At 44.4% G+C, this 17,931-nt stretch overlaps 2 protein-coding genes across 3 annotated transcripts; both read right to left on the bottom strand.

Moving 5' to 3' along the window:
• Positions 1 to 1,469: 1,469 nt before the first annotated feature.
• On the bottom strand, positions 1,470 to 6,720 carry WFDC6 (WAP four-disulfide core domain 6). Its single transcript, XM_054467667.1, has 3 exons — positions 6,555 to 6,720; positions 5,203 to 5,333; positions 1,470 to 1,778 (listed from the first exon to the last, which is right to left on the bottom strand). The coding sequence occupies exons 1-3, from the start codon at positions 6,643 to 6,645 to the stop codon at positions 1,740 to 1,742; spliced, it is 261 nt and encodes an 86-aa protein (XP_054323642.1). The 5' UTR covers positions 6,646 to 6,720; the 3' UTR covers positions 1,470 to 1,739.
• A 2,396-nt stretch (positions 6,721 to 9,116) lies between these two features.
• EPPIN (epididymal peptidase inhibitor) lies at positions 9,117 to 14,618 on the bottom strand. Of its 2 annotated transcripts, XM_054467665.1 has the most exons (4): positions 14,511 to 14,618; positions 12,896 to 13,027; positions 9,967 to 10,134; positions 9,117 to 9,422 (listed from the first exon to the last, which is right to left on the bottom strand). In XM_054467665.1, exons 1-4 carry the CDS (start codon positions 14,599 to 14,601, stop codon positions 9,412 to 9,414), a joined length of 402 nt encoding a protein of 133 aa, XP_054323640.1. In that variant the 5' UTR covers positions 14,602 to 14,618; the 3' UTR covers positions 9,117 to 9,411. The 2 variants fall into 2 exon arrangements, with proteins under 2 accessions (XP_054323640.1, XP_054323641.1); XM_054467666.1 differs by lacking the exon at positions 9,117 to 9,422 and having other exon boundaries at positions 9,985 to 10,145; positions 14,511 to 14,601.
• Positions 14,619 to 17,931: the final 3,313 nt, after the last annotated feature.

The raw sequence follows: 17,931 nt of genomic DNA on the forward strand, positions 1-17,931 counted from the left end.
TTGAAATGTATGGAGCCAGGAAAACAAGCCTGTGTAGCATTCTTTCAAATATCAGATACGTCAGTTTTTTTTGTTTTTTTTTTTTTTTGAGATGGAGTCTCACTCCGCCGCCCAGGCTGGAGTGCAATGGCACGATCTTGGCTCACTGCAACCTCCACCTCCCGGGTTCAAGCAGTTCTCCTGCCTCAGCCTCCTGAGTAGCTGGGGCTGCAAGTGTGCACCACCACACCTGGCTAATTTCTTGTATTTTTAGTAGAGATGGGGTTTCACCACGTTGGCCAGTCTGGTCTTGAACTCTTGACATCAGGTGATCTGCCCACCTCGGCCTCCCAAAGTGCTGGGATTACAGGCATGAACCACTGAGTCTGGCCAGATACATCACATTTTAATTAGAAAAATAATCAGCTCTTATGGAAGCCTGTTCAGAAGTCCTTTTGTAGTAAGCATATACTTGATAATTCAATATGTACAATTTTTAATGTACCATGCATTTTTTCTTTTTTTAATAGAATTGTACAAAAGATAATTTATTAAAATTCCTGTGTTTCTAGGACACAAACCTGTAACAGAACTGCAGACATCAAGTATGGCTTCAAGCATTCAGGCACATGTTTTATCCAATTCACCTATAATAAAAATTAAAATATCATATTTTGATCCCCATGTTAAATAAAAGACTTAGTTATCTTTCCATTCTCTCCACAGAAATAGTGCTTTACAGAATTGAGGTCATAAATGTAAACAATGAATTATTCATTTATATGGGTTTTGTGCAATTTTTAGAGTTTGTCAGCCTTTAAAAATTTGCAGTTGGTTGCAATTTCCCTCCTCATTTGAAATAGTATTCTCTTTTGTACTCATTTGTGCTTGGTTTCTTTCTTTTTTCTTTTTCTTTTTTTTTTTTTTTTTTTTGAGACGGAGTTTTGTTCTTATTGCCCAGGCTGGAGTGCAATGGTGCAATCTCGGCTCACTGCAACTTTTGCCTCCTGGGTTCAAACAATTCTCCTGCCTCAGCCTCCCAAGTAGCTGGGATTACAGGCATGCACCACCACGCCCGGCTAATTTTGTATTTTTAGTAGAGATGGTGTTTCTCCATGTTGGTCGGGCTGGTCTTGAACTCCTGACCTCAGGTGATCCGCCCGCCTCGGCCTCCCAAAGTGCTGAGATTACAGGTGTGAGCCACCACGCCTAGCCTGTGCTTGGTTTCTAAAGGAGCTCCTCATTTACCAGGTTTAGACCATACAAAATCTGGATCTGCACTGGCTCCATTCTTCAGCATCTTAACGACAATTTTACTAAAGTAACAACGTCACTAGCGTTCTCAATTTGCAGGATTTCCATACTCTCCGTTTTTTGGTGTCACCAGGAAATGCAATGGCTTCTTGTTCTCTGAAAATTGCATATAGAGAGATGTGAGTATATGTCAATATCAGCCTATTGCAGATGTGAATTATTCAGCCTCAGAGAGATCAGACCCCATAGAGCACTTTATTAAGGCAACTGAAGCCTTCATACAAATAAATGGGGGTCTGAAAGTTGAAGACATAGAGTTTCATACTGAGAAGTGGTCAAGGGGAAGAGCATTGTGTTTGAAGAGATGCTACGCTGGAAGAAAGGGTGTAAGCAATTCCTGGGGTTCAGTTTCTGGAACAGCCAAGGTTTGGCCTGTGGAAGCCAATTTGGAGCATCAATCAGGCACACGTGGAGAGAGGCCTGGATTATGCGCCTAACCCTGGAGGTTATTCAAGCTCCTCCTTATGGTATAAAGTAAGGCTAACCTGTGAAGTAGAAGAATAAAGGGTGAGATGCTTGGACCCTGACCACATTAGGAACCAAATCTTGCACCTAATGGGAAAAAGGAGGTGGGATCATTTTTACATCTTTGGACAGGAACGGAATGAAGGTGAGTTTGGGGGCTCCTAGAATGATCATGGGTTCTGACTTATCCAGTAGAGTCCCAGTTTATGCCTGTTGTCCCAGTGTAATAATTAATGGCACCTCACCTTGAGACACTTTCAAAAGTGATTTGGTTTGGCCAATAAAGTATGTGGTTGCCCTGGTTAGAAATAACTTTTAAAAGGAAGAGAAGGAGCAACAAGGTTTAGTGAGAAGTAAAGGCCTATAATGATTGGCTGATGAATGGTGCCCAGGGCTGGGCTGGGTTTACTGGAATTCCGTCTGACCTGGTCTGGGATACTCCACCACTTCTGTTTTCTCTCTACACCCACTACTCACCTCATACTTGCCAATATCCCTTTGACTAATCCCTCCCTTCCCACCCTCTTTCCCAAAATATTCTTCTACTTATACTTCTGCATTGGAGCTGGTTTTGTCATCCCCAGGCCCACCCAGGTCTTGGAATAGACCAGCCAACACCCAGACCTCCCAGTGTGGCCTTGGTGAGCACAGGAGACTGGGACCTCTGGAACTTATGGTATTTTTTGCAGGTGACCAGACAGATAGCTTCAGTTTGGAAGTTGTTATTGTTCCCCTGGCAACCGCCATAGATGAATTTGGAGCGGATCTTAGTTTTTTTTATTGTACCACCAGCGTGGTATGGAGGTCAGGCAGGGGCCAGCCTCCTGTGGCATACTGCATATATCTGCAGGGAGAACGCAGGACAGAGCTGTTTGAGTGCCTGTCTCCCTGGAGAATGTCCATCTCTCCCCTTCTCTGGCCACCATTCTCTTTCTCCACTGAGAAGCAAATTTGGCTCAGGGCTCTGCTCCCAATTCAGTGTGAACCTTGACCACTCATTTTACCTCTCTGGTCCTTGACTTCCTCATCTGTAAGATGAGAATACAAAATCCAAACCTGCTCGTCTAACAGGGCTGTTGGAAGGAGCAGCTGTGACATCACATGGCTTCTTTTTCCTTGCCTCCCCAACATCTGAACACTAAATCTGGCTGATTTTGCCTCCTAAATAGCTCTCCCTTATTTCCTTTCTGCTGCTTTCTTAATTCAAGCATCATTATCTTTCGCAAGGACTTCCATGAAAGGCCACCAGCTGATCTCCAAGACTTCTCCAATCTGCTCAACATTGGTTTCCAGAATGGCCGATCTGCTGGGCACAGGATAAAGTTCTACCAAACCCAGAGGGACTTCAGAATCCATTTTCTCCTCCTCCTCTCCAGCTTTATTTCTTATGCTGCTCCAACACCCAACTTCCCAAACTTATACTCTAAAAATAGCACTTTCTTACACACCCCGTGCCTTTGCACATGCCTGACATATCCAGCCCCCTCTTGCTAAGTGAACTATTGTTCATTCTTTAAAACCCTTTCCGGACATCGACTCTTTTATGCAGTCTTTCCTGGATTCGTTCTTTATTCCTTGATTTTCTTCATTGCTTTTCAATCTCGCGCACACATTTATCATTTCCATTTACTTTCTTGTTCATATTTTCTGATTGCTCCTTGAGAATGTGAGGTTTTTGAGAGGGGATTGCATCTTATGCCATCTTGATACAGCAGTTTCTAGCAGGTAATTTGGCATAGAGAGGATGCTTCAGGAGTATTCACAGAAAAAAACCCAAAACTCAAATCTACCCTGATCTTAAGCATTTATTGAGCAATTATTTTGCCCATAGTGCTATGAGGTACAAATAGAGTTCTTTAGAACCCCATAGTCTGAAGCACACAAACCAACAATTATAGCATTGATTAGTGTCAGGCACTGTTCTTAGTAGTTGACATCTATTAACATTTAATCTTGTAAAGTAGGTCCTGTCATTGTTCTCATTATGCAGATGAGGAAACTAAGGTTTAGAGAGGCTAAATAACTTTCCTGAGGCCACACAGATGGTAAGGGATTTGAACATAAGTTAGTCCATTGCTGTTAGGATCAAGACCAGATCCCTTACCAGCTCTCCTTCCCCCATCTAGCCCAGCTTCATCTTTCTCTCTTTTTAAAATTTGTTACTTGTTTATTTATCAAGAGAAACTATTTCTCAGCCCACATATTCATGCTTCATGGTTCAGGAACACAAGTCAGTGACAAACTTTAACCCAAAGAAATTCTTTTAATTCCAAAATCACTTTGCACTCTGAAAGATACCAGCCTTCCTCATCTTCTGAAAATCTGTTATAGAATTACAATTTCTGTAGAAATCTATGTATGCCTTATTTCTTGGTTCATCAACAGCGAACCTATAGACAGATGCAATCCACAGGGATGCAACAAATGCTTGAACAATATGAAACCACAGATGCCTGGCTGGAAGGCCACACATTGGAGGTTTTGTCAAAGCACTGAAAACCTATTATTGTCTTGAAAGGTATGTCAACCTAAAGTAACAAGATTCAGAAAATACAATTAAGTAGGGTGTTTATTTGAGCCCAAAACTCGAGGATGGCCACTTGGGAGTACAGATTCAAGTTGCCCTGAATATACACTACTGGTTTCCTCTTTCTTGTCTCTTGCTCACTCTCTGCTTTCTAGCCTTTCTAGGCCTGAACATCCTGCCTCTTGCCACAGAGCCTTTGCACATGCTGTTACCTGTGCCTGAAAGGCTATTTCTTCCCATTTTTGGTCTAAGTACTCATCTTTCAGATCTTAAATCATGGATCTCTTTCCCAGAAAAACCTTTTCTAACCTTCCTGGCCACAGTGAGCAAGTGGAACCCATCATGGGTGTCAGGGGCACCAATCAATATTTGTTGAATGAATAGAATGAATGAATAGTCCTTGATGATCTTCTTTAGAGCTCAATAATATGGGCAGAGAAGAAAGAGTGTAGGCGGTCTAAGGTGGTCAGGGAAGGCATCCTGGATTTATATAGATAGAGAGGCCTGGAGAAAAAAGCCAGGAAATACAGATTATATACCTGTCTCTTATAGCTATCATATAACCTGACACAATGTTGGCATTTGATGAGACTTCGGTGACTACTTGGCATCTCAAGGATCACTGAAGAGTAGCCAAGAGACCATGTGGTCCAATATCAACACCTGTCTTATGGAAAGGGAAACTGAGGCCCAGAAAGGAAAACTACATTGTTCACATCACTTACCAAAATAGAGGAAGAAATGAAATAAAATCCATGTCTCCCAAGTCCAGGACTGGCAGATTTGTGTCAAGTAGAAGATGTACCTAAACTCTTGGTCAGAGACCAGCCATCAGTGAACCGGGAGACAAAGTTAGTGCAGTGCAGGTGGAGATAGGAGGTGAGGGCACTGGGTAATTTAGGAAGCATCTGAGTTACCTTTCTGAGGTCTAAACATTTCTTTCCATGGCTGAACAGGCAACACTTCATGTTTTCTGGGCAATCTCTGGGTTTGGTACACTGGTCTGTTTCTTCCACTTCGCATTCCACTTTGATTTTGGGACACGGCTCTAAGGGAGGGGAAGATATATTCCCTCGAGGCCTTAAAGGAGCCAGTGTTCCCCTTCCCCGAGCCCAGGGCACCCCTACAGAGTTAGAGAACCTTGTTTCCACTTCACCTGTCCCCAGAAGGTAGTGGCCCTCGGGGGCTCAGGAATTTCACAACACTGCCCACATCCCCAACCCCATAACAAGTCACCATCGGATCCCTAAACCAACCCCTACCCCCTACCCTCACCGTCTATGAGATTCCTGAGAGAAAGACGCATTCCTCTAAGACTATTCTGGTCACTCAGCCTTGCTGTGCTTGGTTGCTCCCCCAGGAGGCACTGTGGCTCTCGACGATTGAGATTAACATTTCTGGCATCAGATAGCTGGGCTTTTGAATTCTGTGCGACCCTTGGTGTGCCAGGCACTCTCTCTGAGCCTTGATTTCCTCATTTGCCCATAGGGTTGCTTTGAAAACTAACCGCAACACAGTTTGACAAGTCACCATCAAACTTCCTGGGGCAACATAACGTAACAATGAGTAATATGGATGAAGCACTTACTGTGAGCTGCCTTTTCTCCTTAATCCTCATTACAAATCTATGGGTAAGTACTCTTAATATTCACATTTTGTAAGCAAAAGAATTGGAAGCATAAGGAGGTTATGTGAATTTGCCCAAGATCACACAGCTACTCAGGGGTGGAGCCATGATTTGAACCTACAATGTGTGGCTCCTGAATGCTGACTTTCAACCACTAATTTTCAGTGCCCAGTACAGTTAGCTGCTAATTGTGAGTCTTCACATTTCAGCATTCCAAGGGACTTCTGGAGACCATTCTTTAACCCAAAGACCAGGGTCCTTTGTGGGTATGGGTGTGGGGGCTGCAATGAGAACATTTGGAAGCTGACACAGGTGGTGTTGTGGGGAGCAGCCTGTTTTTCTTGTGGGAGACTTCCTTGGGCTTACTACTCCTTCTTAGTTCATTTCATGAGCTGTAGGTCCAGGCACCTCCAGGAAGAACTCTTTGGAATGGCAGCAAGGAGCCACTTGCCACAGATTCGGATGCCTGTATTCACCAAGGGAGTCTCTTACCAAGAGACTCCAAATAGCTCCCCTCTTTCCCACCCGGAATTCCAGGCAGAGGTGGAGAAAATAATTTCTCAACTGCAAAATTATTCTTTGTTCCTTCCTCCCCACTGAGTTTCCTTTCCCCATTGCAAGGACAGAGTTCCCAATACTTACTGCCAAGGATGACTTCAGCGTGCCCAGGTTCCTGGATGTTCCCCAAAAGGATGAATGGTACCAGGATTGGCAGAAGTCCTGAGAGTCCCATTTTAGGAAGTACTGGCCTGGTTGATGGCACCAAAACTAAGAACTGCTGCTCAGCAGCTCCTACGTCTGCACTTTGCCTGCCCCAGTGTGGCCCAGCACTCCAAGAGACAGCCCTGGAGACAAGCCAGCCAGACTCCCCCATCAGGAACACCAGATCCCTGAGGCCATCAGTGGGACTACCTGGTACCTACCCTGGGGGATAGGCGGCTCCTAATCCTCAGCAATCTGAGGCTTTCTGGTCTACCAGGGAAAGAGGGCACATCTTGTCTTGGGCTTTCCAGGCTCCCTTAGCAGAAGGGGAGGTTTAACTCCAGAGTCTTCCATTTCCCAGGGGGAGTTTGCAGGTTAACAGTATGCTAGCTCTCTTCCTTCTTTCTAATTTTACTCTTCTCCTGACATGTCTATTCTTATGTTTTATTTTTCTCACTCTGTTTCTTCTCTTTTCTGTGCCTCTGTATGTCTTTTACTCTGTGCCTGTCTTTTTCGCAGGGAGTCTCTGTCTGTCTGAGTCTCTTTCTCCCTGCCCTTCACTTCCCTCTCTCTTCTTTTGTATGTAAAGATTAGTTACATTTATCCTTTAAGTCGTTTGATTTTGCAACAATCAATAACTTCTTTCGTTACTTTGGGACTTCTCCAACTCTGTTCTCCCTTTGTCCCTGTTGTCACAGCCACAGCATTGGATTAAAAGTCACACCCTGAAGCATTAAGGCTTGAGCATCTGTACCAAGTTTTATATCCTTGGTATAAGCCCGAAGGAGGTGAGGAGCCAGTTACCTGGGCATCAATCCCGTCGGCAAAGGACTGTGGGTAATGGAAGCATTTCTGCAGCGTGGCAGCAGGGTGTGTGTGCAGCAAGGCATGTCATCAGTGGTGAGTGACAAGTTCATTCCTTTTTATGGCTGAATAATAGCCAATGCACATTGACAGCCTTCTACCTCTAGCATCAGTCCCTACTTTTCTGCTATGGGTTTTCTCTGGCCCCCAGGGAGCTTGTATAGCTTGCAAGCATAACAGTTTGAAAGAGCAAGGGATTTAGTACCCCTGGCATCCAGTGGGCATTGGGAATCAGTGGACAAATAGCTTAGCTTCCCTATCACTGGAGACAGATTAAGAAAATTTGTGGTCTAATATCCAGAATCTACAAGGAACTTAAACAAATTTACAAGAAAAAAAACAAACAACCCCATTGAAAAGTGGGCAAAGGACATGAACAGACACTTCTCAAAAGAAGACATTTATGCGGCCAACAAACATACGAAAAAAAGCTCAACACCAGTGATCATCAGAGAAATGCAAATCAAAACCACAATGAGATACCATCTCATGCCAGTCAGAATGGTGATTATTAAAAAGTCAAGAAACAACAGATGCTGGTAAAGCTGTGGAGAAACATGAATGCTTTTACACTGTTGGTGGGAATGTAAATTAGTTCAGCCATTGTGGAAGACAGTGTGCCAATTCCTGAAAGATCTAGAACCAGAAATATCATTTGACCCAGCAATCCCATTACTGGGTATACACTCAAAGGAATATAAATCATTCTTTTGTAAAGATACATGCATGCGTATGTTCACTGCAGCACTATTTACAATAGCAAAAATGTGGAATCAACCCAAATATCCATCAGTGATAGGCTGGATAAAGAAAATGTGGTACATATATACCGTGGAATACTATGCAGCCATAAAAAGAAATGAGATCACGTCCTTTGCAGGGACATGGATGAAGCTGGAAGCCATTATCCTCAGCGAAGTAACGCAGGAACAAAACGAAATACCGCATGTTCTCACTTGTAAGTGGGAGCTGAACAATGAGAACACGTGGACGTCGGGAGGGGAACAACACACACTGTGGCCTGTTGAGGGGGCAGCGGGAGGGAAAGCATCAGGATAAATAGCTAATGCATGAGGGACTTAATACCCAGGTGATGGGTTGATAGGTGCAGCAAACCACCATGGCACAGGCTTACCTATGTAACAAAGCTGCAGATCCTGCACATGTATCCTGGAACCTAAAATAAAATAAAATATTTTAAAAAAGAAAATTTGTAAGCCTGTTTTACATGATTTTTTAAAAGGTCCCAATAGGATTGAGCCACAGTAGTAACCAGCTCATAATAGACTCTTGTCTCTTCCCTTCTCTTCCCTGAATTACTCATCCCACTCCCCGTCTTGTATGTCTTGGGAGATCTCTCAAACAAACTACCTGCACCCATGCCCTTTTCCCAGGGTTAGTTTCTAGAGGATCCAAACTAAGGCACTGTCCTTGGGCCCTTGCCTAAAAAGGGTTTTACAATCTTTTGTAGAAACAAAGGAAGATAACAATAACAATATTCCTGGAACTCTGAACTCTCAAGTTCTGATGGTCTTCACTCCCTTGAATGATGTCACCAGAAGCCTCAATGATCCCTTACTCTGCAAAGTGTAATGTGCCAAAAAGATGTCAATTACTCAGCCTCAGAGGCACAGGACTACATCAAGTACTTTATTGGAAAAAATTGAGAGGGAAACAGGTATAAACTGGGAGCTCTAGAAGTTGGAGATAAAGGGGACATAAAGATGAAATCAAAACGGAAGGATATTGTGCATCAAAAGAGCCAAAGATGAGGAAGAGGAGGTAGATGCGAGGGTTCTGTTTTGGGAAGGGCTAAGATCTTGGAATGCTGAGAGTGAAACTGGAAGCCAATCTGGAGCATCAGTCAGGTACACAAACAGTCCTCAGAGCATGAGCCACATTCTGGCAGCTCTTCCAGCGCATCCTTATCCAATCAGGGAAAGCCTGTTGAGAACGTAGGACAGAAACAGCTGAGCATCTTGGGTTCAGCTCATCTTTGGAGCTTGAAGTTATGTTTATACATCTTTGCACAGAAAGACACTAAAAAGTAGTGGGTTTGCTTTGGGGAGCTCTCCATTTCCTTCGAGGAAAAACGAATAGGAGTGAATCGCTGCCAAAGAGTTGTGTTGAGACATTGATGGCTTGGAAGGGTTGGTTGGTCAACGTGTCTATGTTTAACATCCTGTGCCTCTTCTGCAATTCATCTCCGAGATTTCACCACTTCTACACCCTTCCTCCACCCCTCCCAATTCCGCTCATACTTGCCAGCATTGATTACTTCTACATCCCTTCTCATCCTCAGTTCCTCATACTCAGAAAGTAACTTGGTCTAGCCTTTTGCCAGGTGCATTCTTACCTCCTGATCAGAGCTGGTTCTGTCAGCACCACGTCTGCCAAAGATGTAGCTGTCCTGGAATGGACCAGCCAACACCCAGACCTCCCAGCATGGGACTGGAGAGGATGAAAGATCGGGGCCCCTAGGACTCACGTTTTTTCTTGCAGGTGTTCAGGCAGTTGGCTTTGGATTGGAAGTTGTTATTGTTTCCCTGGCAGCCACCATAGACAAACATGGAGCAAGTATTATTTTTCTTGTCATACCACCAACGAAGAAAATAAGCCAGGCAGGGGCCAGTTTCTTTTGGCATTTCGCATACATCTGCAGAGAGACTCCAGAGTTGAAAACTCAGTGTGCCCACTCCAGAAATAAACAGTTGTTATTATTCTCCCTGGCAACTACCATAGATGAAACCAGAATAGGCTCCTTTTCCCTTATCACATGGCAGGAGCACAGCTCCATTGACATATTGCACACATTTGCAAGGAGACCCCAGAGTGGGCATCTGCATCCCTGGAGATAGGGTTTTTGCAGGTGTAATTAGCTAAAATGAGGTCAGACCAAAATAGGGTGGGCCCCTATACCAATATGACTGGTGTCCTTATACAAACAGGTTAATTTGGACAGAGGCACACAAACTGTGAGAACACCATATGAATGTGAAGGCAGAGATTGGGGTGATGTGTCTACAACCCAAAGAACACCAAAGACTGCCAGCAAAGCACCAGAAGCCAGGGGAGAGGAATGGAACATGCTTCTTCCCCATAACCCTGACAAGGAACCAACCGTGCTGACACCTTGATCTCAGACTTCTAGCCTAAGGAACTGTGAGACAATACATTTCTGTTGTTTGAGACTCCCAGTCAGTGGTACTCTGTTATAGCGACTCTACCAAACAAATGCACGTCCCAACTAAATAATGCTTACACAGTTCCATTTGGGTAAATCTCCACTGCTAAACAATTAGATCCTGTTGATTTTTACCTCCTAATAGCTCACCTCTCTGCCAGTCTCTTTAATATAAGCCTCAGTGTCTCATGCCTGGACTGTTGAGATAACCTCAGATTGATCCCCCTGCCTCCAGTCCTGGCCCCTCCAATCAATCTTTCATGCTTCCCACCAGAGGGAAGGATCTGATGGATCTGAGAGCCAGGCTTATCATGTCATTGCACAGATAAGACCTACCTTCACTCTATGACAATGCCCTCCCATGACCCACAAGGCCCTTCATTGTCTGGCTCCTACTGTGATGCTGGCCTCCTCTTCTGCCGCAGAACCCCTTTGAGCCACATGCTCCAGCAATATTCAACACACCATGCTACCTCCATACCTCCAACCCTTTGCACTGCTCATAGTGACACTCTTCTTCCTCCAAAACCTTTCTCAGACATCAACTGCTGTGATGTCTCTCTTGACTCCATTCTACATTCCTCACTGCCACACCTTGCTTCAGAATCTTGTGCATTCATTTTTCATTTGTTTATATCTTCAGTCTCATCCCTGAGGCTGTGAGTTTCTAGTGTGTCTGCTTTCATTTTGGCATCTCAATTCCTAACAGGTAGTCTGGCACAGTATAGAACCTTATGGAATGTTGAGGATAAAGGAAATGTATCCTGATCCGAACTGAATAAATTATTCATTGAGCACCTATTATGTGCTCAATGCTTCAAGGAACAGAGAAAAGGCATGATCTCTGCTATTTAGGAGCCCTTACCCAAGAATTACAAATAAGCGAATAGGTATCAGGTGGCTACTATGTGCCAGCCGTTGCTCTAAGCACATCATGCAGCTCAATTGGATCCTCAAAATAACCTTTTACACTGATCCTTTTATTATCTGAGGAAACTGAAGAACAGTGAGGGAAAGTTGTTAATTTATCCAAGACAAAAAGCCTGGTAAAAACTGGAGGTAAGAGTTGAACTCAGGATGTCTGAATTCAGAATCCTTACCTGCTGGCACATGAGTGACTTAGCCCCCTAACCTGCCCACTCTACTCTGTCAAGTCCTGTTTACTTTGCCTCCTACATCCTATGCTTTCTTTCAAGCACGTCCTACTCTTCTTCATCCCCTCAGCTACCTCTAGTTCTGGCCACCATTTCTATCATCTTGAAGTCCTTTAAGACATTCTGTTCCTCCTATTTTAAACTCGATAGATGTAGTATGAACCTGGTCATGTGATGCCCTGCCTCAGTGGATTGCCATGGCCCTTGGGATCCAGGCAAGACTCTTTAATCTGGCCCACCATACCTGAATTGTTTGATCTCTGCCCACCCAGAATCTCTTTTCCTTGTACCATGCTCGTGCTCACTCTGTGTTCTAGCCTCCCCAGGCCCCACCACTGAGCCTTTGTGCATGCTACTCCCTGTGCCTGGAAAACCCTTCCACCCACTTTTTGCCTAAAACATTACCCATCTTTCTCAACTCAGCTCCAGATTTGCTTTCTCAGAGAAGGCAATCCCAACCTCCCTGACCACACTGAGCAGATCAAATCCTATTGTGGGTCTCAGAGGCACTCAATCAATATTTGTCAAATGAATAAAAACAGAATCTTTGATAGTCTTTTTGCATCCCAGGGAGATGGGCATGAAACTAAGATGCAGCAGAAAGGAAAAACCGTCTGTTCTGGAGCAGTCAGGAGAGTTGTTTTGGTGCAAAGTTGGATTTGTGTAGGCAGAGAGGTGGTCACTCCATAGCAAAAAAGTTAGGAAATATAAATTGCTTAATTTATCACTTGCAGCAGCAATGTTGGTATATGTTAGGGCAACAATGGCCACCTGGGGGCTCAAAAAATTATAAGAGTGACAGGTATCCAAATAGCCAAAAGAATCTGATTCAATGCCACTCCTTCACCAATCATTTGTTTTGGGAAACTGAGTCTCGGACATTACCTGACAGGAGAAGGTCATTCCTAATGGCACACACCATATTTGGCACAGTAATGAATCTAAATCACAGGTCTCCCAAGTCCAGCAGTTTTGCCAGAGAGCAGCCCTCAGTGATCAGGGCACAAAGCCAGTCCAGGAAGGCAGAAGGTGAGGACAGGGGGAGGAGGGGTTGGTTATTCTGCAGCTCTGAATATTACCTTGTTTGAGATCTAAACATTTTTTTCCGCAGCTGAAAACACAACACTTCTTGTTGTCCTGGCATTGTCTGTCCTTTGTACACACATCCCTTTCTTTGAATTCACATTCTTCTCTGATTTTGGGACATCTCCCTAGGGAAGGAGCAGTTTTACACCCGTGTGCCTTAGAGAGCATAGTGTCTCCCCGCTTTGCCAGACACAAGGCAATTCTAGAGAGTCAGGGAAGTTTGCTTCCACTTTGCTCGCCCCCAGGAGTTCTTTTGCTCAGGGCGGCCTCACTCACTTCCCTACTGCCTACACCCGGCCGACTCACTCCCCACTGACCAATCCTCCCTCTCTTCCCACCCCGCAGCTCCATCCCATCTAAGGCAGAATTTCTCAACCACCAGTGATATTTGGGCTGGATAATTCTTTGTTTAGGGGGCTGAACCGGGGATTTTAGGATGTTTAGCAGCATCCCAGGCCTTTTCCCATCAGACTCCAGTAGCACCCCTAATTGTAACAACCGAAAATGTCTCCAGGCACTGCAAAGTTCTCCTGGAAGGCAAAATCGCACCACTGTGGGCCACTGATTTAAGCTGATGCGGTCTTTTTGCCCTTGTTGAGGAATCGGTGTTTGGAAGTTCCTCTAGGTGGTAGTATTATACAGCAATTAGTATCACTTACCCGGAGCCAGTTTAGATTTTGAATTCTGACTCTTGGTCTGAATTCTGACCCTCTTTGAAACTTGGTTTCATCATCTGTAAGATCATTTTGCCCTTACAGAGTTGTGAGAAAACAATGAGACAAAGTATATAAAGCCCTAATCAGAGTAACTGATGCGCAGTCATATTATCTAACACTTGCTAAGTATTTACCATAAGCCGAGCACTCTTCTAAGCATTTTAAATGTATGATCTCATTTAATCTTTATAATCGCTCTATGAAGGAAGTTCTATTAATATCCCCATCTTACAGATGCGGAAACTGAGGCCCATGAAATTTAAGTAACTTGCCCAAGATTACAAGGCTACCAAGATTTGAACCCACTAAGTTTGATTTCAGATCCCTCTGTTGTTTTAGAAATCTCTTTTCAGAAATCCTTACTTCCTGAGTGTTCAGCAAATGATAACAATGATCGTTGTTACATTATAGTCATGGAATATTAGTGACTTAAGTTTCAAGGGACTTCTGGATGCTGTCCTTTATCTCAAAGTTAGGGATCCCCTAGGTATACGGGGATACTTTATGGGACTACATTTGAAAGAACCGGGAGTGGATAGAGATGATGCCTCAAGGAAGGGGACTGTTTTGCTTGTGGGGTAAGGAGAAGGTCCCTTGGTTTCCTGGATTCCTGTAGCGACTCCCCTGAAAGCTAGATCCTGTGACTCTCCTCCACCTCCTTGATAAAGACCCTCCACTTCAAAGGGACTGAAAGTGGGGATTGCCTAAGTCGGGGTTATTGCATTCCCAGAAGGGATCTTCCACAGGAGGGATCTTACAAATATCTCTCTCCTCTCCCATCCCGGGACCTGGGCTGAGATGGTGGGCAACCCACATCTGAAGAGTTCTTCCCTGTTCCTTCCTCCCAGCAAACTCCCCTCTCTCTAGGATAAGGGCTGAGGCCAATACTTACTGAGAAATAACCAACCAGTCAGACCAGGTCCCTGGACATTCGCTAAGAGGACGAATAGCACCAGGAGGTTCAAAAGTCCAGAAGATCCCATGTTGAAGAGAGGCCAGCCTTTCTGGTAGTTCCAGAATTTGGAATGCTCAGCTGCTGCACCTTGGATATAAGAATGGAGACAAGCCAGCCACCCCCTTTCTTGCTGGGAACACTAAGTTCCCAAGGTCACAAATGGGACTAACTGGCACCCACAGCTCACAGCTTGGGAGGAAGGGTCGGTCTCTTATTGAATGGATCTTGATCCTTACACTCCTAGGCTGCACTGGGCTGGGGGCTCTAGTCAACCTCAGGGAGTGGGCAAAGCGTGTCTCCCACTTTCCAGGCTACCTTCAGAGTGAATGCCACCATCTTGGGTCTTCATCTTGATAACTTGGAGAGCAGTGGAGTGTCCTCATTCTTCATTCATTTTCCATCGTACGTGCGCACTTACTAGCGCACCCCTTCTGCTTGTCTCTGACAATGTGTCACCATCGGTCTCTTGGTATCTCATTGTTTACCTGTGCCTCTCTGTGCCTAAGTCTAACTGTTTCTCTTTTCCCACGGTCTCTGTGTTCCTTTCTCCCTCTCCCACAGTTTCCTCCCATCCTTCTCTCTTTTATTTCATCTTTGGTTCACTCATATTCATTGACTAAGGCCAAAGAATACAGATTTGCCACAGAGCAGGGTGCAAGGGAGGAATCAGGCTGATAGCAGAGTCTTCAGAGAATGTTTCTCAAAGTTTTGTTGCTCTGAGAGCAAGAGAGAATATCAGAGCTTAGAGGGAGCCTTTATCATCAATGCGAGCTCCTTGATGTCTGAGGAACTATGAAGTGAAGGGACTTGCCTGGGAGACTACAGTGGAATATCAAGTTCAATAACACAGCGGACTTCGGGGATTCTAACTGGGCTGGTAGAGGAGCTGTGGGAAAGAGGTGCTGGGGAACTTGAACAGCTTTCCTTTCCTACAGCCACGGAATCTACACTGGCCACTCAACCAGTCCTGGGAAGAAGAGAGACACTCTTTACAGAGTAAATGTTATCCCAAGGGCTCCCGTTTTCTTCTCTAACTAGGTGTTACCCTTTTGGGCCAAGTTTGTTCTCCAAATTTTCCTACATGACAGACAAAGGCCAAAGACAGCCTTATCATCAGAGAGTGACTATATGGTCACGAAATTTAGGATCACAGACAGAGCCCCCATAAGAATCCCATCCCACCAACTTGACAATCTCACTTAAAGAGAGTACTGAATTTTCTTTTCTTTTCTTTTCTTTTCCTTTGTCTTTTCTTTTCCTTTGTCTTTTCTTTTCTCTTCTTTCCTTTTCTTTATTTTCTTTTCTTTTCTTCTTTTTTTTTAAAGACATTCTTGCTCTGTCATCCAGGCTGGAGTGCAGTGGCACAATCTCGGCTCACTGCAACCTCCCACTTCCTGGTTCAAGCAATTCGTGCCTCAGCCTCCCAAGTAGCTGGGATTACAGGCATGCACCACCACGCACGGCTAATTTTTGTATTTTTAGTACAGATGAGGTATCGCCCTTGGCCAGGCTGGTCTCCACCTCCTGGCCTCAAGCAATTTGCCCGCCTAAGCCTCCCAAAGTGTTGGGATTACAGGCATGAGCCACCGTGCCTGGGAGAATTTCTAATGAACGAGTAAGATGTCCTAAGCAGTGCTGTTTCACTCATTTCATTTCTCATATTCTCACAAACTCAGCCCAGGAGAGAGTGAAAACTGGAATACCTAAGTGGAAGGGCTCTGAGGGACCATCAAGCCTTATTTCTCATTTTATAGATGGGAATCACAAGGTCCAGAGAAGTGAGGATGCTGACTAAATGTCACCCAGCAAGTGAGTATCAGAAATAAGATTAAGAGGGAGCTGAGCATACAAGTTCTTGCCAGAGGACACCAGGGCATGTTTTGATGTTGGTGTGGATATAATATTTTCTTGTAGAGTTGAAGGTAGAGAGGAAGGGTGAGTCTAAAGGAATGAAGTAATGTCTTTAGTGGAGACAGAGGCTGAACACCCACAAAGTCAAAATCAGTAAATTTCTTTCCTTTTTTTTTTTTTTTTTTTTTTTTTTGAGATGGAATCTCGCTCTGTCGCCCAGGCTGGAGTGCAGTGGCACAATCTTGGCTCACCAAAGTCAGTAAATTTCTAAATGGTACCCAGGATCCCCAATTAAGGCTGGATTTTTTTCATAAATTTTATTGAAAATAAATTAACTATCTTTATGGTTGTTTCATTCCATTCTGTCTTGCCTAATTTTCAGGCCCATCCAAGCATCTTACTTTCCAAGCAGGTGAAATAAAATTTATGTCTTTGGGACTTGGGATGAATTATGGTTTTGGCCCCTTTTCTCCAATAATTTCTTGGAGAAGGCTGGGTAAGGACCTATCTGGGGTTTTGCCTCTCCTTTCTTCATCCTTTCTTATTGAGGGGCATGGTGCCCTATCTCTGCCTCCAGGCCAATTCTCTCCCAGGAACAATCCTGTGCTCAGAACAGGGGACTCCAATGAGAACCAACAAGACCAGCCTCTTCCTGGCACCTCCTGCTTTTTCATTAGCCCAAGATCTGTCACATGGACTGATTCTCTGTCACTGGCTTCCTGTGTTGTTCCCTCTGCCTCTAACTCTATTACTAAGTTACATGCTTGCTCCCCCAAGTAAGCTCTGAACTCCATTAAACAGGTCTGTGTCTAGAACGCAGTGCTTAAAACATGAATAGGCCCCAACTAAACACTGAGTACATCTTGCTGGATGAGCAAGGTAGGTGGGGGGGATTGGTAGGTGTGTGAATAGGTAGGTAGCTATGTGGATGGGTGGGTGGCTGGTAGAGTGATAAGTGGGAAGATGGTTGAGCAGGGAGAGGGATTAGTGAGGAAAGCATGGATATTTGGGTACATGAATGTATGGATTACGGACGGGTGGATGATTGGGTGAATAAGTGGATTGGATTGAATATAAAGATGGATAGGGTAGTGATGGGATATGTGGGCCTATTGATGGAGGCTGTTTGAATGAAAGGTGGATGAGTGTATTGGTAGGGAGATGGAGGGGGTTAGGTATAGAAATGATGAATATGTATTTTGATGGGTATGAAAGTGTGTGCATGTGTGTGTGTGCAGAGAAAGGGGGAGGAGAGAGGTCAATAATAAGAAGATGAATTAAAGGCTAGATGGGCAAGTGGGTCTGTAGAAGAAAGATGAGTAAGAAAGCTAAGTGGATAGACATATGGAGTGGGCAAATAGCTAAGTTGAAAAGTGTGTCAGTGGAAGGATAGGAGGGATAGGTGAGTGGGGATTGGGTATTTGCATATGTGTTGAGTGAATGGATAGGTGAGTAAAGGGATTGAATGGTTAGTGAGTAAATAGGTGGGTGGAAACATGAATGTACA

Source organism: Pongo pygmaeus, chromosome 21 (genome assembly GCF_028885625.2).
Source record: "Pongo pygmaeus isolate AG05252 chromosome 21, NHGRI_mPonPyg2-v2.0_pri, whole genome shotgun sequence".
Lineage (NCBI taxonomy): Eukaryota > Metazoa > Chordata > Mammalia > Primates > Hominidae > Pongo > Pongo pygmaeus.